Source organism: Coregonus clupeaformis, chromosome 5, assembly GCF_020615455.1.
Source record: "Coregonus clupeaformis isolate EN_2021a chromosome 5, ASM2061545v1, whole genome shotgun sequence".
NCBI lineage: Eukaryota > Metazoa > Chordata > Actinopteri > Salmoniformes > Salmonidae > Coregonus > Coregonus clupeaformis.
In genome coordinates, this window is record NC_059196.1 from 2,221,261 (window position 1) to 2,244,298 (window position 23,038).

General features: G+C 45.4%; 1 protein-coding gene across 2 annotated transcripts in view; it reads right to left on the minus strand.

Annotated features, from left to right (window-relative positions):
- The window catches only part of LOC121558463 (G protein-activated inward rectifier potassium channel 4-like), a 50,560-nt gene that overhangs the window by 16,823 nt on the left and 10,699 nt on the right, over positions 1–23,038 (minus strand). For both annotated transcript variants that reach the window (XM_041871841.1, XM_041871845.2), the window contains exons 2-3: positions 12,831–12,913; positions 3,921–4,794 (exon numbers count right to left, since the gene is read on the minus strand). In XM_041871841.1, the coding sequence (XP_041727775.1) occupies positions 3,921–4,794; positions 12,831–12,893 (937 nt within the window). In that variant the 5' untranslated portion in view covers positions 12,894–12,913. The remainder of the gene's footprint in view (positions 1–3,920; positions 4,795–12,830; positions 12,914–23,038) is intronic.

The window sequence follows — 23,038 nt, forward strand, 5'->3', positions numbered from 1 at the left end:
CTCTTAACCGCTAGGCTACCTGCATATACTTTAAACAGACATACCCCACCAGACACGCCACAATGGGTTTCTTCACGGTACCCAAACCAAAACCAGATTTACAGAGCCATGCCATCGTGTAATGCTGTGCCACCAGAGGTAGAACGTCGCGGCCCCGTTCGCCTGTGGGGAAAACAACCTGTGGTTACCTAGGTTACCCAATTGGTTCACAGCTAAAACGTTAATTTTTTCAAAAACGATTTTCTTGTTGTCTGCTTGTTTTAGTCAATTATAAAACTAAATTTAAGAAAAGTACAACAGGTCTAAATATTACTTTTCAACATTGCCTGCTCCCGAGCGTTCTCTCTACTTAGAAAAACCTAATATTGTAGAGCTTCCCTCATGTCCCTTTTCATGAAGGCGCTAGCAGCCACGTGAGTGAGTGCGTGAGTGAGTGCTAGCTAGCTACCGACCGGATCATTAAGCTAGCCAAGACCAACAACACAAACAAACAGATTATACAGCTACAAGTAATGTTACAAACGGACTAAACTAAACAATTTTCCACCAACATGCTAGGGTGGCTAATGCTACTTCCTGACATTGCGTACAGTATTCAGGGTAAACAAGAGACTGCTGCAACCTGATTGGCTGAACGCGATACGCAACATCCGGGACTAGCATTTAGCCACTCTAGCATGGTGGTGGAAAATGGTGATTCATGAAGTAAGTATGCATATTTCCCCCGTTTTTCCCCCCACCTTCTCACCATTAAATCGAGTTAAGGAGGAAATTGACGCCTTTGCGGTCCACGGGGATACGAGTGTATAGCAGGCTGCATACGTTCCCTTTGGACTGTAAGATGAAGCGACTCAATATCGCCATCTGCCTGCCTTTGGGCTAGGCCTTCATCAAGGTGCACACAGAAATAATTGTATCATTGTATCTTTGTACTCCCTGACGAAGGCCCTGCTGCCGAAATGTGTCAGAGTTTTAAAATATTTGTTTCATTGAACATGCCATACAAATAAAGGCATTGTAATTACATGAAGAGTGCCTTGGTTCTCCTTTCTTTTTAAAAACATTAATGTTCACTAGGATGAAGAAAAAACATGACCCTACCGAATAAAGTAAGCAAGTGACATGTATAATGCATTGTATTTAGATTAGTGCATTATAATCTGTCCTCCAACAAAGGCCAATACACAATGCGTAAGGCTTGCACATACAGTGTTTACCTGAGTGGACTAATACACCACAGGAACATATTAGGAGAAGCAAATAAGGAATTAGCAGTGGAGTGTGGCCAGGGCTGTACAAGTGTCTATATTCCCTCTGCTACTGTGATAAATAAGCAGATTTCCTCAATCAATATTGCATACAAAGACTTCCAAGGCTACCAGGAAGCTAGCTGGGGATCTCGTGAATGCAATTAATTCAAATTGAATTAGGCATGGGAGAGTTTTTTTACAGCTTGAATTTAAATGTTAAGAAAAAAAAAGTTTCATCACCTTTTCCTGGCTTTTTTACAGACATGTATAAAAAGGTGGTTCTGTGTTTTTGGTGGTAACTTTCCAGAGAAGAGAATGCGTTGGTCAGGCCAGTGCTGTCAGCAACCCCCCTGGAGCGGTTGCTTTCATTACTGCACCACCTCTCCCCAAACACAGACCAGTGTGGGCAGCTAACGCTCCAGGGGGGTTGCATCTCAAAGAGGCCTCCCTGATGCACCAACATAGGGGAGATGGGGGCCTCAGTATGGATGTGGAAACATTTGCCTACCTGCAACAACCTTCCAAATAAAGACATTGGCCGCTGTTCTTTTTTTGGTAATTTGTCTTTGTGGAAAATTACATAGATGGTCATGGTAACAGGAAATAAACGATGCTCTCAAAAAGCTTTATTAAAAAATAAAAATAATGGTCTCATATGAAACTATAACAGCCATATTTACCTGAGTTGTAAATATATGTATTACTGTATATGCAGATCCATACCACATGGTGACTCTAGAAATTGTGTTTGTATGGGTTTGAAATTGTCGTTTGTTGAATGAAAGATATGAAATTATCAATGAATATGAAGAACCACAATGGATTTACTGAACAGACAAGAGTTGAAATGGAACTGACCAAGGCCCTATCCAGAAACAACCCCCAGCTTACCCCCTTACCCCCTATGCACTTGTGTAGATGCAAAATTATTGGTCAATTCCCCCAATCCTATCAAAAGGCAAGGTGGAACTACTACTATATTGCTTATACCTATCTAATTATTTCAGGTCTACAGTCGTGGTCAAATGTTTTGAGAATGACACAAATACACATTTTCACAAAGTCTGCTGCCTCAGTTTTGGTGATGTCAATTTGCATTTACTCCAGAATGTCATGAAGAGTGATCAGATGAATTGCAATTAATTGCAAAGTCCCTCTTTGCCATGAAAATTAACTTAATCCCCAAAAAACATTTCCACTGCAGCCCTGCCACAAAAGGACCAGCTGCCATCATGTCAGTGATTCTCTCGTTAACACAGGTGAGAGTGTTGACAAGGACAAGGCTGGAGATCACTCTGTCATGCTGATTGAGTTAGAATAACAGACTGGAAGCTTTAAAAGGAGGGTGGTGCTTGAAATCATTGTTCTTCCTCTGTTAACCATGGTTACCTGCAAGGAAACACGTCATTGCTTTGCACAAAAAGGGCTTCACAGGCAAGGATATTGCCGCTAGTAAGATTGCACCTAAATCAACCATTTATCGGATCATCAAGAACTTCAAGGAGAGAGGTTCAATTGTTGTGAAGAAGGCGTCAGGGCGCCCAAGAAAGTCCAGCAAGCGCCAGGACCGTCTCCTAAAGTTGATTCAGCTGCGGGATTGGGGCACCACCAGTGCAGAGCTTGCTCAGGAATGGCAGCAGGCAGGTGTGAGTGCATCTGCACGCACAGTGAGGCGAAGACTTTTGGAGGATGGCCTGGTGTCAAGAAGGGCAGCAAAGAAGCCACTTCTCTCCAGGAAAACATCAGGGACAGACTGATATTCTGCAAAAGGTACAGGGATTGGACTGCTGAGGACTGGGGTAAAGTCATTTTCTCTGATGAATCCCCTTTCCGATTGATTGGGGCATCCGGAAAACACCTTGTCCGGAGAAGACAAGGTGAGTGCTACCATCAGTCCTGTGTCATGCCAACAGTAAAGCATCCTGAGACCATTCATGTGTGGGGTTGCTTCTCAGCCAAGGGAGTGGGCTCACTCACATTTTTGCCTAAGAACACAGCCATGAATAAAGAATGGTACCAACACATCCTCCGAGAGCAACTTCTCCCAACCATCCAAGAACAGTTTGGTGACGACCAATGCCTTTTCCAGCATGATGGAGCACCTTGCCATAAGGCAAAAGTGATAACTAAGTGGCTCGGGGAACAAAACATCGACATTTTGAGTCCATGGCCAGGAAACTCAGCAGACCTTAATCCCATTGAGAACTTGTGGTCGATCCTCTAGAGGCGGGTGGGCAAACAAAAACCCACAAATTCTGACATCGATTATGCAAGAAGGGGCTGCCATCAGTCAGGATGTGGCCCAGAAGTCAATTGACAGCATGCCAGGGTGGATTGCAGAGGTCTTGAAAAAGAAGGGTCAACACTGCAAATATTGACTCTTTGCATAAACTTAATGTAATTGTCAATAAAAGCCTTTGACACTTATGGAATGCTTGTAATTATACTTCAGTATACCATTGTAACATTTGACAAAAATATCTTATAACACTGAAGCAGCGAACTTTGTGAAGACCAATACTTGTGTCATTCTCAAAACTTTTGACCACGACTGTACATGAAGGGTATATGGGCTAGCGGACCAATACACTAGTGAACTTCACTCAGGTGACCACTAACCTGGTAACCTATACTCTGGTGACCTATTAGCCTTGGTTCAAGAGGACGTACCTGTAGCTTCGACCATGCCCTCCAGGATGACCACAATCTCAAACTCCTCCTTGTCCATCTGCGCCTGGGACAGCTCCCAGAAGGGGCTCTTCTCATTGATCTCATGGGAGATTATGAGTGGGGAGACCAGGAAGAGACGGTCGTCTCCCGTGTCGAAGCCGATGTTGATATCCGTCTGGTTGAGAGGAATGAACTCCCCCTCCTTGGTCTGCTGTGAGCGGATCAGCTTGGCCCGGATGGAGGCCTCCACGATGTGGGAGTTGCGCAGGTCCCCGACTCTGAACATGAGACACAACTTGTTGTCCCGCACAGAGATCACCGCCTTGTGGGAGAACATGAGCGTCTCGGCGCGGTTCTTGGGCTGGGAGATCTTCACGAACATGCAGCCCACCATCATGGCATTGACAATGGAGCCCAGGATGGCCTGGATCAGCAGCAGGATGATGCCCTCAGGGCACTTCTCTGTGATGACGCGGTAGCCGTAGCCGATGGTGGTCTCCGTCTCGATGGAGAAGAGGAAGGCCGAGACGAAGCTGTTGAGGTTCTCAACACAGGGGGTCCAGCCCTCCTCGTCGCTGTGCCACAGGTCCCCTCGGATCAGGGCGATGATGTACCACAGCAGGCCGAAGAACAGCCAGTTGACCACGTAGACCAGAGTGAAGATGAAGAGGCTGAAGCGCCAGCGCAGGTCCACCAGGGTGGTGAACAGGTCGCTAAGGTAACGGTAGGTCTCCTGCACGTTGCCGTGGTGAACGTTGCACTTGCCGTCTTTCTGCACATAGCGTTGCCGGGGCTTCTTGATGGGGTCGGCGATGAGGTGGGTGCGCTCAGTGGAGATCTGGGCCTCCCGCATGTGTTTAGGAAGCTTTTGCACCTGGAGAGACAGAGAGACAGTTCCGCAGAGACGTTGGTGACAATATCATTGTCTTCAGTAGTTCATTTACATTTTAGTCATTTAGCAGACGCTCTTATCCAGAGCGACTTACAGTTAGTGAGTGAATACATTATTATTATTTTATTTTTTCATACTGGCCCCCTGTGGGAATCGAACACACAACCCTGGCGTTGCAAACGCCATGCTCTACCAACTGAGCTACATCCCTGCCGGCCGTTCCCTCCCCTACCCTGGACGAATTGTGCGCCGCCCCATGGGTCTCCCGGTCGCGGCCGGCTACGACAGAACCTGGATTCGAACCAGGATCTCTAGTAGCACAGCTAGCACTGCGATGCAGTGCCTTAGACCACTGCGCCACTGTGTGGAGCCAGGAGTGACCAGTTCAGGAAAAATACTGAGCTCTCGTTACAGTCTATCGCTAGAGGCCATTGTTTTTCCTGGTCAGGTCAAATGGTCAGCAAAAACATCTGCCTCTATTCATGTGCAATGTCCTCATATTACCCTTGTTGCTATAATATGTAAAACATCCTCATATTACACTTGTTGCTACAATGTGTGCATTGCAGTGCTGTCACACTGTCATGTTATATGAGAGTAATTGCTTTGATTTCATCCTCAACCACCTTCAACTGCCACCCTCGTTGACCAACTGTAAATAAATACGACATATACTGTGTCTCTGCTGCACCAGTGCTGGGTGAGGACCTCATACGATGCTCTGGCTAATTGAAAACTGCTCCCATAACATTGTGTGAGAGAGTGTCTCTCCAAGCACATGGTGCACCAGGACTGTGGGAGAGAGGAGAGAGAGAACACAAGGGTACAGGGTCTTCGTTCCTCACTGCTGGCCCGGCTCCAGCCAGGCGATCTGTCTCCACAGCTGCGCCTCCCCTGTCCCTAGTGCTGTACCTCACCCCCTATGGGACACTGGCACACACTGTACCTCACCCCCCCCTCCCCCCTCACCCCACACACACACACACACACACACGGGCCAAGGGCACATTGGCACTCTGTGTCCTGATCGTTGGAGATGACAAGCTCAGTTGTTAGCTGAAATGTGGTATTGCTGTTGTGGTGTTGTCCCTCCTGTGCCCTCTGAATCTCTGGGTGCTAATCAGACACCTGTGTTCACTGCTCAGTCTCTCGCCAGAGTAACGTTACATCCGAGGCTGCCAATCTAGTCTTTTTTTTTTACAACCTGTATTGAGTATTATTCAGATCCAGCTCCAAAACTGAAATAATGGCTCCTGATGTTCAATTTAAGGAATTCAAATTAAAGACATGCCCTTGAAAATACATGCAATAGTCCTGCAAATGATTTAAATATAGATCTAAATACTGTAGGCAGGTTTCCATTGACCCAGGTTTATTCAACAAAAAATTGTGACGCGTAATGGAAACAGACATTTTGTAAAGATCTACAACATTTGTATCCATTCGACAGGGGTGGATTCTTATTTTGTCAAACTTTATTTATTGCGACAAATGATGATGGAAACAGTGTTTTTCTAATAAATGATTGCCAAATAATTTTGAAGGTACGCGGGGCACGTGATGTCAACACGTAACTATGAAGCTACACTTCATATTTAATTCTAAATGCCTACTGCCTGTTAAATCTTTGCAGGATCCTTGTCCTGAATTTCAAGAATAGCTGATTTGCTTCGACTTGCTTTTCTGGTTGGCTGGATGCAACTTTCACAATCTAATTATTTCAGATCTACATGAGTGCAAGTTTCACCATGGCACGGACCGTGGCGATACGTTGACACAAGAATTATTAGAATATGGCTATCCATGCTGGCTTTTGTGGGCTACCTGAGACATAAAACAGATAGGTGGGAGGGCATACAGGCTGTCACCAATTTATTAATCCGCAATTTGCCGAAATAGGTCATGGAAATATATCAACCACTTCATTTTTAATCAATACTGTAGTTTTTTTTTTTTTTAGGTGTGATGTCATTTCGGCCAGCTGTTTTCATCCACACACGATAGTTAAATGTAAACGCACCATAGCAGGCAATTGAATCTATTTTCTATGAAAAAATCACTGCACAAGTTAATGGAAACATAGCTACTGTTGTCACGGATTCTGCCGAGACTGCCCTTCCTTCTGGCTCGGGCAGGCTTCGGCGTTCGTCGTCACCAGAATACTAGCTGCTGCCGCTCTATGTTATATGTTTCTATGTTCACTTGATTGTTGTCTGTTGTTGCACACCTGTTCCCCATTATGTTAGTTTGTCTGCCTATTTAACCTGTTCACGTCCACTGTTTGGTGTGCGTGTTTATTGTATGGTACGAGTGTCATTATTGTGAGTGGGTTTTGCTCCTCTGTTGTTTTGGAGGGCCCTGATCGACCATTATCACTGCAGCTTAAGGGAGGACGTCCGTCAGGAGCTGGCCTGCAGGGACACCGATCTCACCCTGGACCAATTGGTGGACATGTCCATCAGGTTGGATAACCTATTGGCAGCCCGCGGACGTTCTGATCGGGGGCCGTCCATTCAAATCAAATCAAATCAAATCAAATTTTATTGGTCACATGCGCCGAATACAACAGGTGCAGACATTACAGTGAAATGCTTACTTACAGCCCTTAACCAACAGTGCATTTATTTTAAACAAAAAAAGTAAGAATAAAACAACAACAAAAAAGTGTTGAGAAAAAAAAGAGCAGAAGTAAAATAAAGTGACAGTAGGGAGGCTATATATACAGTAAAATAAAGTGACAGTAGGGAGGCTATATATACAGGGGGGTACCGTTGATAGTCAATGTGCAGGGGGCACCGGCTAGTTGAGGTAGTTGAGGTAATATGTACATGTGGGTAGAGTTAAAGTGACTATGCATAAATACTTAACAGAGTAGCAGCAGCGTAAAAAGGATGGGGTGGGGGGGCAGTGCAAATATTCCGGGTAGCCATGATTAGCTGTTCAGGAGTCTTATGGCTTGGGGGTAGAAGCTGTTGAGAAGTCTTTTGGACCTAGACTTGGCACTCCGGTACCGCTTGCCGTGCGGTAGCAGAGAGAACAGTCTATGACTAGGGTGGCTGGAGTCTTTGACAATTTTGAGGGCCTTCCTCTGACACCGCCTGGTATAGAGGTCCTGGACCTTCCATCCCCCAGCACCTCAGAGTCTACCCCCATGGAGCTTGGGGGTGCTGCGGTTAGGGAGATGGACAGAGGGACCATCCCCTGCACCAACTGTGGCCGCAGAGGACACACTGCTGGTCGGACTTGGGGAGGGTCTTCAGGAGGTCGAGGCAGGGCACTGGTCGACCATCTCAGGTGAGTAGGCACCCGACTCCCACAGAGCATCCTGTTGCTAATGTGTGTATAGATATTGTTTTCCCAGAAGTTTCCTCCCATTCCCAGCATAAGGCGCTAGTAGATTCAGGCGCGGCTGGGAATTTTATTGATTGCCAGCATGCTCGTAGTTTAGGGATTCCTACTGTGTCTGTTGATAAACCTTTCCCTGTGCACGCCTTAGATAGTCGCCCGTTAGGGTCAGGCACAATCAGGGAGGTCACCACCCCGCTTCTGATGAGGACGCAGGGGGGTCATGAGGAGAGGATTAGCCTCTATCTGATTCTCCTGCGTTTCCTGTGGTGTTGGGTCTTCCCTGGTTAACCATTCATGACCCCACAATTTCATGGCAACAGAGGGCTCTTAAGGGATGGTCCGGTCAGTGTTCAGGGAGGTGTGTAGGAGTTTCCTTGGGGGCAACTAAGGTGGAGAGTCCAAACCAGGTTTCCACTATGCACATTCCTGCCGAGTATGCCGATTTGGCTATCGCCTTCAGTAAAAAGAGGGCGACTAAATTACCACCTCATCGTCCGGGGGATTGCGCGATAAATCTCCAGGTAGGAGCTGCACTTCCCCGGAGTCACGTATCCTTTGTCTCAGGAGGAGAGTGCGGCTATGGAGACATATGTCACCGAGTCTCTAAGACCGGGATACATTCGGCCATCCACTTCACCTGACTCCCCAAGTTAATTTTTTGTGAAGAAGAAGGATGGTGGTTTACGCCCGTGCATTGATTACCGTGGCTTAAATCAGATTACCATCAAGTACAGCTATCCATTACCCCTGATAGCTAGTATGTCGGAATCATTGCACGGGGCACGCTTCTTCACAAAATTGAATCTCAGGAGCGCGTACAACCTAGTGCGTATCCGGGAGGGAGATGAGTGGAAGATGGCATTTAGTACCACCTCTGGACATTATGAGTATCTTGTCATGCCATACGGGTTAATGAATGCTCCATCAGTCTTCCAATCATTTGTGGATGAGATTTTCAGGGACCTGCATGGACAAGGGGTAGTGGTGTATATTGATGACATACTTATATACTCCACTACAAGGGCCGAGCATGTGTCCCTGGTGCATAAAGTGCTTGAAAGACTGTTAGAGCATGACCTGTATGCTAAGGCAGAGAAATGCCTGTTCTTTCAGGAGTCCATCTCCTTCCTAGGGTACCACATGTCCGCATCTGGGGTGAAGATGGAGAGTGACTGCGTTTTGGCCATGCATAATTGGGCGACTCCAACCACGGTAAAGGAGATGCAGCCTTTCTTGGGGTTTGCCAACTACTACCGGAGGTTTATCCGGGGCTTTGGTCAGGTAGCGGCTCCCATTACCTCGTTGCTGAAGGGGGGACCGGTGCGTCTGCGGTGGTCAGCTGAGGCGGACAGGGCTTTTAGTCACCTGAAGGAGCTGCACGTCACCCAAGCTCCGCCCCTGTGCTTTCTTTTCGAAGAAGCTCAGCCCGGCGGAGCGCAACTATGATGTGGGGGACCGGGAGTTGTTGGCGGTGGTCAAAGCCCTGAAGGCGTGGAGACATTGGCTTGAGGGGGCTAAACACCCTTTTCTCATTTTGACTGACCACCGCAATCTGGAGTACATCTGAGCGGCGAAGAGGTTAAACCCTCGCCAGGCAAGGTGGTCCATGTTTCTAATCCGTTTTGTTTTCACCCTTTCTTACAGGCCGGGCTCCCAGAATGCTAAGGCAGGTGCTCTGTCCCGACTGTATGACATGGAGGAGAGTTCCGTGGAGCCCACTCCCATACTTCCGGTGTCGTGTCTGGTGGCACCGGTGGTGTGGGAGGTTGACACGGGCGTTACGTAGCGAACCCTCTCCTCCCCAGTGTCCAGAGGGTCGTAAGTATGTACCGCTAGAGGTCCGCGATCGTTTGCTCTATTGGGCTCACACGTCATCCTGGCATCGGTCGGACAGTGACCTGTCTTAGTGGGAAGTACTGGTGGCCCACCTTAGCCAAGGACGTGAGGGTTTATGTTTCCTCCTGCTCTGTATGCGCCCAGTGTAAGGCTCCTAGACACCTGCCTAGAGGGAAATTACAACCCCTACCCGTTCCACAACGACCCTGGTCCCACCTATCGGTGGATTTTATGACTGATCTTTCTCCCTCAAGGGGGAACACAACCATCCTATTCGTTGTGGATCGGTTTTCTAAGTCCTGTCGCCTCCTTCCTCTGTCCGGACTCCCTACGGCCCTACAAACTGCCGATGCCCTGTTTACACATGTCTTCCGGCACTACGGGGTGCCTGAGGATATAGTGTCTGATCGGGGTCCCCAGTTCACCTCAAGGGTGTGGAGGGCGTTCATGGAACGGTTGGGGATCTCGGTTAGTCTTACCTCAGGTTTTCACCCCGAGAGTAACGGGCAGGTGGAGAGAATTAACCAGGAGGTGGGTAGGTTTCTGCGGTCGTATTGCCAGAACTGGCGAGGGGAGTAGTCGGTTTTCCTACCCTGGGCAGAGATGGCTATAAACTCCAACCGCCACTCCTCAACTGACCTCACACCATTCCAGTGTGTGTTAGGTTATCTGCCGGCCCTGGCACCTTGGCATCAGAGCCAGATCGAGGTACCTGCGGTGGACGAGTGGGTTCGGCGCTCACAGGAGACCTGGGACGCTACACATGAACGCCTGCAGCGGGCCAGCAGGCATCAGAAGGCGAGCGCCGACCTCTACGGCAGTGAAGCTCCGGTGTATGCACCGGGGGACCGGGTCTGGCTCTCGACCCAAAACCTGCCCCTTCGCCTGCCCTATCGGAAGTTGGGTAGGCGGTTTGTGGGCCCATTTAAAGTCCTGAGGAGATTGAACGAGGTATGTTATAGGTTACAACTTCCTGTTAATTATCGTATTAACCCCTCGTTCCATGTGTCTCTCCTCAGGCCGGTGGTAGCTGGTCCACTCCAGGAATCTGAGATCCGGGAGGTTCCTCCGCCCCCACTGGACATCGAGGGGGTACCGGCATACTCGGTCCGTTCCATCCTGGATTTGAGGCGTCGGGTGGGGGGCCTGCAGTATCTCGTGGAGTGGGAGGGGTACGGTCCGGAGGAGCGGTGCTGGGTTCCTAGGAGGGATATCCTCGATCCCTCCTTGTTGAGAGAAATTCATCAGAACCATCCCACTGGACAAGTTAATGGAAACATAGCTACTGTTGTCACGGATTCTGCCGAGACTTCCCTTCCTTCTGGCTCGGGCAGGCTTCGGCGTTCGTCACCGGAGTACTAGCTGCTGCCGCTCTGTTATGTTTCTATGTTCACTTGATTGTTGTCTGTTGTTGCACACCTGTTCCCCATTATGTTAGTTTGTCTGCCTATTTAACCTGTTCACGTCCACTGTTTGGTGTTTATTGTATGGTACGAGTGCCATTAGTGTGAGCGGGTTTTGCTCCTCCTTTGTTGTTTGGAGGGTTTTGCTTGTATTTCTTTACTACTCAGTAAAGTGGTTCTTCATCTCATTCTGTGTCCTGCGCTTGAATCTGGCCTACCGCATTCCACCGACATTCGTGACAACTGTTTGAAATTCTAGTTAGGGACTCTTCATTGTAGTTCTATAAACACACACACATTAGAGAGTATTCCAGGTATCAGACGTTGCTTTATTGATCTTTCTCTAGATTATACGTTAATGAGAGGTTTGACAGTGAAGTGAAAGACAACACCCATTGACCAATACAGCAATTAGTCACTCAATGACATTGGGCTCCTGTGACGTGTGTTTGGGAGAAAGCAGGGGTTACTTCAAAATGTAATGTCTCTATTTCCTTACGAGAAGGTAGCTTTTAGCCATCCCCTACAACAAGATCAGTTTACGTTTCCTCAAGGCCTTTAATTGTACAGTAGGATTTTAATTTGAGCCAGTTTTCTACAGTAGGAAAATAATCCTGCAGCAACAGGAAATGTGAATTATTATGTGGATTAGAATGGACATTTTTTTTAGGGGTTGCTAAATTTTTCGTAAATTTCAAAGTGGAAATTACAAACTTCAGAAGCCTTTTTAAACCTTGAATACACTACAAGTTTAAAGTTTATTCCTGCATTGCAAGTTATCCTGCAACAGGGTGATCAAATGAAGATCCTACATCTGTACCTGTACAGTCCTAAATCATAGACAATGGACCTATTTGTTTCCATTTGAGAGTGTTAAAGAAATTCCTAATTGAGTGATTGATGAAGCCATCACAGACAGTGCTACAGTAGTGCAGCCAGCCCAGAGTCAATGACGTCCCAAGGGCGGATACTCCATAAACAAATTCATTAGCAGTTGCTGTGTGCTGGTGTTTTTCCACAATTGGTTTGCCTCACCACACTCGGTTAAGAATAATACATTAAATAAAGACAATCAACCTAGACTATTTCGCCATTCATTATCAGGACGTGTGAGTCGTTTTCTCACAATCATCCTCTCTTTCCCTCTCCATGGTAGTGTGCTGAACCATCCATCCTCTTCTGCAGAGACAGTCAGGCACACACACATGATCACCCTTCTTATAGGAAACTCATGATCCACAATGGTTCCCTCTTGTCCCCTTATATTTTTCCCTTACACCAGACACTTCCATCTTTCACTACCCCCTCTGTCTTTCCCTATTCCTCGCTCTGCCCCCTCTCTCTCTCTCTCTCTCTACCTCCCAGCAGTGTTACACAGGACAAATGGGGGAGGGAGAGGACTGTGTGTGCGGATGGAAAACATGTTCTTACCGCTGTGGGTGTGACTCCTATCTCCATGTCGTGGTCCATGTGGACTCGAGAATCTCCTGCCATCCTCAGGTGGAGCTCAACACCTGTGGGGAGAGAGGGATATGGAGGTTCAACAAACTGTGAATCTCCAATGAATTCAGCATTTCACTTTAATTAATGTACAGAATTATGCATCAATCAAATCTCAACAATGAATTATTTTTCACAATATATCCCATAAGATCAATCAGGAAAAATAAAGGATCAGGAAAAATTCTGCATAGTCAATACTACATTGACTGATAACCCCCCAATAAATAGTTTTCTACACATGTCATGTCAATCACTTTAATGAAATCAATACTTCTATGCCATCATCTGTTTGAATAGGAGCCACTACTAACAGTGAGCCTGAATCTTAACAATGCATGCTCAGGTCTCCATTTTCATGTCAAATCTAGGCAAAAAGGCTATGTTCCAACAACCATACTAGCATGCCACTAAGAACGCAAATCCAGTACATTACTTAATTCATCACTTCATGCTACAGTAGGTGGTACGTGAGGACAGTGAAGTCAGTAGTGAGGACATTAGGACAGAACCTCAGTTCATCATAATAAGACAGACCTTTTTCACCAACACAGAATGCTAATGTGTGGATTAACTCTGGACTCACATGGGAAATTGGACTCTGTTCAAAATGTGCATCACTCTGTTAGCTAAATTGTAATATCTGAATGAAGCAGTCTCAGCTGTCAGTAGCTACCGTGTTCAACCTTTGTTATCCCCCCGAGGAGGAGAGGTTGAGAACACATCAGTGCCAGTACGCTACCTGGGCTGAACACCAACCCAGCTGTTAAAAGCCCAGATGCTGCACGGACAAGCTGACCACTACGTGAATCACAATAATCACCAGCCTGGACCCTTCACAATCTGTCCAGAGCAGATTTTTAAGTCTTAAGTCCTTTGTTTAAACTTCCCATGTGACAACAATAATAGCTCTTTGGCTTTTTTAAAAGTAACACCATGAAATGTGATTTGATGTAGTTTCGAAGACTTCTTTCGAACAGTAAATGTGGTTTCTTTGTTGTTGGTTTAGGTCTGTTGGTGTAATACAGTGATCTAGTGACAGACTGCTGTATCTGTGATCTGATTTTAAAGTGCTGGAAATTGTATTTTTAAACATCAATTACATAAGATTCAAACCGACAGAGAAAAAATAAAATAAAAAATAGGATTAAATAACACATATAGGAAGTCAGCACTCCAGATATGAGAGGGGGAGAGGGCAAGTCGATAGGGACTAATTTTAGCTGCAATTTCACAACAACACTATTTCAGTTATTTAAAAGCGTAATAACTGATAGTGTCACTGGTGTTTAAAAATAAACCAATAGAGTGACAGAGTGTATGAACTATGTGTTCCATAATCACCAATCAGCAGAGGTGTGGACTCGAGAAACATGACTTGGACTCGAGTCTGACTCAAGTCACAAATCTAATGACTTGAGACTCGACTTGATAGAAAATCAAATTTGAGACTTGACTTGGACTTGGACCCGCAAGACTCGGGACTCGACTTTGACTTGAGACTGATAACTTGAAATGATCTGGCCAGAATGGCTAGTGAAACGCACACTCGGCCCTCTGATTGGAGCAGGAAACTGTCAATCAACACAGGTCGGATGAGCTAGATCAGTGGTTCTCAAAGTGGGGAGAAGGTTTTCATACATATTTTAATAGGCTACATACAGCCTACCATTTGTATTATATATATATATATATATATATATATATATATATATATATATATATACAGTGGGGAAAAAAAAGTATTTAGTCAGCCACCAATTGTGCAAGTTCTCCCACTTAAAAAGATGAGAGAGGCCTGTAATTTTCATCATAGGTACACGTCAACTATGACAGCCAAAATGAGAAAAAAAAATCCAGAAAATCACATTGTAGGATTTTTTAAGAATTTATTGGCATATGATGGTGGAAAATAAGTATTTGGTCAATAACAAAAGTTTCTCAATACTTTGGTATATACCCTTTGTTGGCAATGACACAGGTCAAATGTTTTCTGTAAGTCTTCACAAGGTTTTCACACACTGTTGCTGGTATTTTGGCCCATTCCTCCATGCAGATCTCCTCTAGAGCAGTGATGTTTTGGGGCTGTCGCTGGGCAACACAGACTTTCAACTCCCTCCAAAGATTTTCTATGGGGTTGAGATCTGGAGACTGGCTAGGCCACTCCAGGACCTTGAAATGCTTCTTACGAAGCCACTCCTTCGTTGCCCGGGCGGTGTGTTTGGGGTCATTGTCATGCTGAATGACCCAGCCACGTTTCATCTTCAATGCCCTTGCTGATGGAAGGAGGGTTTCACTCAAAATCTCACGATACATGGCCCCATTCATTCTTTCCTTTACACGGATCAGTCGTCCTGGTCCCTTTGCAGAAAAACAGCCCCAAAGCATGATGTTTCCAACCCCATGCTTCACAGTAGGTATGGTGTTCTTTGGATGCAACTCAGCATTCTTTGTCCTCCAAACATGACGAGTTGAGTTTTTACCAAAAAGTTATATTTTGGTTTCATCTGACCATATGACATTCTCCCAATCCTCTTCTGGATCATCCAAATGCACTTCAGACGGGCCTGGACATGTACTGGCTTAAGCAGGGGGACACGTCTTGCACTGCAGGATTTGAGTCCCTGGCGGCGTAGTGTGTTACTGATGGTAGGCTTTGTTACTTTGGTCCCAGCTCTCTGCAGGTCATTCACTAGGTCCCCCCGTGTGGTTCTGGGATGTTTGCTCACCGTTCTTGTGATCATTTTGACCCACGGGGTGAGATCTTGCGTGGAGCCCCAGATCGAGGGAGATTATCAGTGGTCTTGTATGTCTTCCATTTCCTAATAATTGCTCCCACAGTTGATTTCTTCAAACCAAGCTGCTTACCTATTGCAGATTCAGTCTTCCCAGCCTGGTGCAGGTCTACAATTTTGTTTTTGGTGTCCTTTGACAGCTCTTTGGTCTTGGCCATTGTGGAGTTTGGAGTGTGACTGTTTGAGGTTGTGGACAGGTGTCTTTTATACTGATAACAAGTTCAAACAGGTGCCATTAATACAGGTAACGAGTGGAGGACAGAGGAGCCTCTTAAAGAAGAAGTTACAGGTCTGTGAGAGCCAGAAATCTTGCTTGTTTGTAGGTGACCAAATACTTATTTTCCACCATAATTTGCAAATAAATTCATTAAAAATCCTACAATGTGATTTTCTGGATTTTTTTTTCTCAATTTGTCTGTCATAGTTGACGTGTACCTATGATGAAAATTACAGGCCTCTTTCATCTTTTTAAGTGGGAGAACTTGCACAATTGGTGGCTGACTAAATACTTTTTTCCCCCACTGTATATATAGTACCAGTCAAAAGTTTGGACACACCTACTGATTAAAGAGGTTTCTTTATTTTTACTATTTTCTACATTGTAGAATAATATTGAAGACATCAAAACTATGAAATAACACATATGGAATCATGTAGTAACCAAAAAAGTGTTAAAGAAATCAAAATATATTTTATGTTTGAGATTCTTCAAATATCCACCCTTGCCTTGATGACAGCTTTGCACACTATTGGCATTCTCTCAACCAGATTCACCTGGTATGCTTTTCCAACAGTCTTGAAGGAGTTCCCACATATGCTGAGCATTTGTTGGCTGCTTTTCCTTCACTCTGCGGTCCGACTCATCCCACACCATCTCAATTGGATTGATGTTGGAAGATTGTGGAGGCCAGGTCATCTAATGCAGCACTCCATCACTCTCCTTCTTGGTAAAATAGCCCTTACACTGGAGGTGTGTTGTGACATTGTCCTGTTGAAAAACAAATGATAGTCCCACTAAGCCCAAACCAGATTGAATGGCTTATCGCTGCAGAATGCTTTGGTAGCCATGCTGGTTAAGTGTGCCTTGAATTCTAAATAAATCACAGACAAAGAACCCCCAGACCATAACACCTCCTCCTCCATGCTTTACGGTGGGAAAAACACATGCTGAGATTATCCGTTCACCCACACCGCGTCTCACAAAGACATGGCGTTTGGAACCAAAAATCTCCAATATGGAATCCAGACCAAAGGACACATTTCTACTGGTCTAATGTCCATTGCTCGTGTTTCTATGCACAAGCACATCTCTTCTTCTTATTGGTGTCCTTTAGTAGTGTTTTCTTTGCAGCAATTCGACCATGAAGGCCTGATTCACACAGTCCCCTCTGAAAGGTTGATGTTGAGATGTGTCTGTGACTTGAACTCGGTGAAGCATTTATTTGGGCTGCAATTTAATGAACGTATCATCTGCAGCAGAGGTAACTCTGGGTCTTCCATTCCTGTGGCGGTCCTCATGAGAGCCATTTTCATCATAGCGCTTGATGGTTTTTGCGACTGCACATGAAGAAACGTTCAAAGTTCTTTGAGCTGTTCTTGCCATAATATGGACTTGGTTTTTTACCAAATAGGGCTATCTTCTGTATACCTCCCCACCTTATCACAACACAACTGATTGGCTCAAACGCATTAAGAACGAAATAAATTCCACAAATTAACTTTGAAGAAGGCACACCTGTTAGTTGAAATGCATTCCAGGTGACTACCTCATGAAGCTGGTTGAGAGAATGACGCTGCAACGCTGTCATCAAGGCAAAGGGTGGCTATTTGAAGAATCTCAAATATAAAATATATTTTGATTTGTTTAACACTTTTCTGGTTACTACATGATTCCATAAGTGTTATTTTATAGTTTTGATATATTCACTATTATTATATAATGTAAAACATATTACAACACATATTACAAATATTTTTACAAAACTTGAATGAGTAGGTGTCCAAACTTTTGACTGGTAGTGTATCTATATATCTATATATCTATATCTCTCTCTCTCTATATATATATTTATATATATTTATATAGTTTCCCGAGTGGTGCAGTGGTCTAAGGCACTGCATCGCAGTGCTAGCTGTGCCACTAGAGATCCTGGTTCGAATCCAGGCTCTGTCGTAGCCGGCCGCGAACGGGAGACCCATGGGGCGGCGCACAATTGGCCCAGCGTCGTCCAGGGTAGGGGAGGGAATGGCCGGCAGGGATGTAGCTCAATTGGTAGAGCATGGCGTTTGCAACGCCAGGGTTGTGGGTTCGATTCCCACAGGGGGCCAGTATGAAAAAATAATAATGTATGCACTCACTAACTGTAAGTCGCTCTGGATAAGAGCGTCTGCTAAATGACTAAAAATGTAAAAAATGTAAATATATATATATATATACAGTTGAAGTCAGAAGTTTACATACACTTAGGTTGGAGTCATTAAAACACGTTTTTCAACCACTCCACAAATTTCTTGTTAACAAACTATAGTTTTGACAAGTCGGTTAGGACATCTACTTTGTGCATGGCACAAGTAATTTTTCCAACAGACAGATTATTTCACTTATAATTCACTGTATCACAATTCCAGTGGGTCAGAAGTTTACATACACTGAGTTGACTGTGCCTTTAAACAGCTTGGGAAATTCCAGAAAATGATGTCATGGCTTTATAAGCTTCTGGTAGGCTAATTGACATCATTTGAGTCAATTTGAGGTGTACCTGTGGATGTATTTCAAGGCCTACTTTCAAACTCAGTGCCACTTTGCTTGACATCATGGGAAAATCAAAAGAAATCAGCCAAGACCTCAGAATTTGTTTTGTAGACCTCCACAAGTCTGGTTCATCCTTGAGAGCACTTTCCAAACGCCTGAAGGTAACACGTTCATCTGTACAAACAATAGTACACAAGTATAAACACCATGGGACCACGCAGCCATCATACAGGAAGGAGACGCGTTCTGTCTCCTAGAAAAGTGCAAATCAATCCCAGAACAACAGCAAAGGACCTTGTGAAGATGCTGGAGGAAACAGGTACAAAAGTATCTATATCCACAGTAAAACAAGTCCTATATTTACATTTACATTTTAGTCATTTAGCAGACGCTCTTATCCAGAGCGACTTACAGTTAGTGAGTGCATACATTTTTCATACTATATCGACATAACCTGAAAGGCCGCTCAGCAAGGAAGAAGCCACTGCTCCAAAACTGCCATAAAAAAGTCAGACTACGGTTTGAAACTGGACATTGGGACAAAGATCATACTTTTTGGAGAAATGGCCTCTGGTCTGATGAAACAAAAATATAACTGTTTGGCCATAATGACACCATCCCAACCGTGAAGCACGGGGGTGGCAGCCTCATGCTGTGGGGGTGCTTTGCTACAGGAGGGACTGGTGCACTTCACAAAATAGATGGCATCATGAGGAAGGAAAATTATTTGGATATATTGAAGCAACATCTCAAGACATCAATCAGGAAGTTAAAGCTTGGTCGCAAATTGGTCTTCCAAATGGACAATGACCCCAAGCATACTTCCAAAGTTGTGGCAAAATGGCTTAAGGACAACAAAGTCAAGGTGTTGGAGTGGCCATCACAAAGCCCTGACCTCAAGCCTATAGAACATTTGTGGGCAGAACTGAAAAAGCGTTTGAGAGCAAGGAGGCCTACAAACCTGACTCAGTTACACCAGCTCTGTCAGGAGGAATGGGCCAAAATTCACCCAACTTATTGTGGGAAGCTTGTGGAAGGCTACCCGAAACGCTTGACCCAATTTAAACAATTTAAAGGCAATGCTACCAAATACTAATTGAGTGTATGTAAACTTCTGACCCACTGGGAATGTGATGAAAGAAATAAAAGTTGAAATAAATCATTCTCTCTACTATTATTATGACATTTCACATTCTTAAAATAAAGTGGTGATCCTAACTGACCTAAAACAGGGAATTTATACTAGGATTAAATGTCAGGAATTGTGAAAAACTGAGTTTAAATGTATTTGGCTAAGGTGTATGTAAACATCCGACTATATATATACAGTGCCTTCGGAAAGTATTCAGACCGCTTGACTTTTTCCACATTTAGTTACATTACAGCCTTATTCTAAAATTGATTAAATTGTTTTTTTCCCCATCATCAATCTACACACAATACCCCATCATGACAAAGCAAAAACAGGGTTTTAGATTTTTTTTGCAAATGTAGCAAAACAACCACAACTGAAATATCACATTTCAAATCAAATCAAATTTCATTGGCCACATGCGCCGAATACAACAGGTGCAGACATTACAGTGAAATGCTTACTTACAGCCCTTAACCAACAGTGCATTTATTTTTTAAACAACAAAAAAGTGTTGAGAAAAAAATAGCAGAAGTAAAATAAAATAACAGTAGGGAGGCTATATATACAGGGGGGTACCGATGCAGAGTCAATGTGCGGGGGCACCGGCTAGTTGAGGTAGTTGAAGTAATATGTACATGTGGGTAGAGTTAAAGTGACTATGCATAAATAATTAACAGAGTAGCAGCAGCGTAAAAATATGTGGTGGGGGGTGGGGGTGGGGGGGCAGTGCAAATAGTCTGGGTAGCCATGATTAGCTGTTCAGGAGTCTTATGGCCTGGGGGTAGAAGCTGTTGAGAAGTCTTTTGGACCTAGACTTGGCACTCAGGTACCGCTTGCCGTGCGGTAGCAGAGAGAACAGTCTATGACTAGGGTGGCTGGAGTCTTTGACAATTTTGAGGGCCTTCCTCTGACACCGCCTGGTATAGATGTCCTGGATGGCAGGAAGCTTGGCCCCAGTGATGTACTGGGCTGTACGCACTACCCTCTGTAGTGCCTTGCGGTTGGAGGCGGAACAGTTGCCATACCAGGCGGTGATGCATCCAGTCAGGATGCTCTCGATGGTGCTGCTGTATAATTTTTTGAGGATCTGAGGACTCATACCAAATGTTTTCAGTCTCCTGGGGGGGAATAGGCTTTGTCGTGCCCTCTTCATGACTGTCTTGGTGTGTTTGGACCATGATAGTTCGTTGGTGATGTGGACACCAAGGAACTTGAAGCTCTCAACCTGTTCCACTACAGCCACGTCGATGAGAATGGGGGCATGCTCAGTCCTCTTTTTTTTTCCTGTAGTCCACAATCATCTCCTTTGTCTTGGTCACGTTGAGGGAGAGGTTGTTATCCTGGCACCACACGGCCAGGTCTCTGACCTCCTCCCTATAGGCTGTCTCATCGTTGTCGGTGATCAGGCCTACCACTGTTGTGTCGTCGGCAAACTTAATGATGGTGTTGGAGTCGTGCCTGGCCATGCAGTCATGGGTGAACAGGTAGTACATTAGGGGACTGAGCACGCACCCCTGAGGGGCCCCCATGTTGAGGATCAGTGTGGCAGATGTGTTGTTACCTACCCTTACCACCTGGGGGCGGCCCGTCAGGAAGTCCAGGATCCAGTTGCAGAGGGAGGTGTTTAGTCCCAGGATTCTTAGCTTAGTGATGAGCTTTGAGGGCACTATGGTGTTGAATGCTGAGCTGTAGTCAATGAATAGCATTCTCACGTAGGTGTTCCTCTTGTCCAGGTAGGAAAGGGCAGTGTGGAGTGCAATAGAGATTGCATCATCTGTGGATCTGTTGGGGCGGTATGCAAATTGGAGTGGGTCTAGGGTTTCTGGGATAATGGTGTTGATGTGAGCCATGACCAGCCTTTCAAAGCACTTCATGGCTACAGACGTCAGTGCTACGGGTCGGTAGTCATTTAGGCAGGTTATCTTAGTGTCCTTGGGCACGGGGACTATGGTGGTCTGTTTGAAACATGTTGGTATTACAGACTCAGTCAGGGACATGTTGAAAATGTCAGTGAAGACACTTGCCAGTTGGTCAGCACATGCTCGGAGTACACGTCCTGGTAATCCGTCTGGCCCTGCGGCCTTGTGAATGTTGACTTGCTTAAAATACTTACTCACATCGGCTACGGAGAGCGTGATCACATGGTCATTTACATAAGTATTCAGACCATTTACTCAATACTTTGTTGAAGCACCTTTTGCAGCGATTACAGGCTCGATGCTTCTTGGGTATGACGCTACAAGCTTGGCACACCTGTACTTGGGGGGTTTCTCCCATTCTTCTCTGCAGATCCTCTCAAGCTCTGTCAGGTTGGATAGGGAGTGCCACTGCACAGCTATTTTCAGGTCTCTCCAGAGATGCTCGATCGGGTTCAAGTCCGGGCTCTGGCTGGGCCACTCAAGGACATTCAGAGACTTGTCGAGAAGCCACTCCTGCATTGTCTTGGCTGTGTGCTTAGGGTCGTTGTCCTGTTGAAAGGTGAACCTTCGCCCCAGTCTGAGGTCCTGAGCGCTCTGGAGCAGATTTTCATGAAGGATCTCTCTGTACTTTGCTCCGTTCATCTTTATCTCAATCCTGACTAATCTCCCAGTCCCTTCCGTTAAAAAACATCCCCACAGCATGATGCTGCCACCACCATGCTTCACCGTAGAGATGGTGCCAAGTTTCTTCCAGACGTGACACTTGACATTCAGGCCAAAGTGTTTACTTCTTGGTTTCATCAGACCAGAGAATCTTGTTTCTCATGGTCTGAGTCTTTAGGTGCCCTGGCAAACTCATGTGTCATGTGCCTTTTACTGAGGAGTGGCTTCCGTCTGGCCACTCTACCATACAGGCGTGACTGGTGGAGTGCTGCAGAGATGGTTGTCCTTCTGGAAGGTTCTCCCATCTCCACAGAGGAACTCTGCAGCTCCTTCAGAGTGACCATCGGGTCATCACCTCCCTGAAAAAGGCTCTTCTCCCCCGATTGCTCAGTTTGGCAGGGCGGCTCTAGGAAGAGTCTTGGTGGTTCCAAACTTCCATTTAAGAATGATGGAGGCCACTGTGTTCTTGGGGACCTACAACGCTGCGAAAATGTTTTTGGTACCGTTCCCCAGATCTGTGCCTCGACACAATCCTGTCTCGGAGCTCTACTGACAATTCCTTCGACCTCATGGCTTAGTTTCTGCTCTGACATGCACTGTCAACGGTGGGACCTTATATAGACAGATGTGTGCCTTTCCAAATCATGTCCAATCAATTGAATTTACCACAGGTGGACTCCAATCCTGTTGTAGAAACACCTCAAGGATGATCAATGGAAACAGGATGCACCTGAGCTCAATTTCGAGGCTCATAGCAAAGGGTCTGAATACTTATGTAAATAAGGTATTTCAGTTTTTTTATTTTTAATACATTTGCAAGAATTTCAAAAAAACTGTTTTCGCTTTGCCATTATGGGGTATTGTGTGTAGATTGA